The 388-nt window shown below is 53.4% G+C and overlaps 1 protein-coding gene across 1 annotated transcript; it reads right to left on the bottom strand.

Moving 5' to 3' along the window:
* Positions 1-5: 5 nt before the first annotated feature.
* On the bottom strand, positions 6-382 carry LOC108804327 (tubulin beta chain-like; the record flags this gene model as incomplete). Its single annotated transcript, XM_018576036.1, has 1 exon — positions 6-382. A coding segment is annotated over exon 1 (363 nt), but the record flags the coding sequence as incomplete, so codon positions are not given.
* Between the last annotated feature and the right edge of the window lie 6 nt (positions 383-388).

Here is a 388-nt window from a genome sequence, read left to right as displayed (position 1 = left end):
TCACAGACAGCGGTCTTCACGTTGTTGGGGATCCATTCAACAAAGTAGCTGCTGTTCTTGTTCTGGACGTTCAACATCTGCTCATCCACCTCTTTCATAGACATACGGCCTCTGAACACAGCAGCTACAGTCAGATAGCGGCCATGACGTGGGTCACAGGCGGCCATCATGTTCTTGGCATCAAACATCTGCTGTGTCAGCTCAGGCACAGTTAAGGCACGGTACTGTTGGCTACCACGGCTGGTGAGTGGGGCAAAGCCAGGCATGAAGAAGTGCAGGCGAGGGAAGGGTACCATGTTGACAGCCAGTTTACGCAAGTCAGCGTTCAGCTGGCCAGGGAAACGTAAGCAGGTGGTGACTCCACTCATGGTGGCTGATACCAGATGGT

This window comes from Nanorana parkeri, unplaced genomic scaffold, assembly GCF_000935625.1.
Source record: "Nanorana parkeri isolate BGI_ZX_2015 unplaced genomic scaffold, ASM93562v1 scaffold14670, whole genome shotgun sequence".
Classification (NCBI taxonomy): domain Eukaryota; kingdom Metazoa; phylum Chordata; class Amphibia; order Anura; family Dicroglossidae; genus Nanorana; species Nanorana parkeri.
Note: the sequence above shows the minus strand (reverse complement) of the source record. Positions and strands in the feature narration are given on the sequence as shown.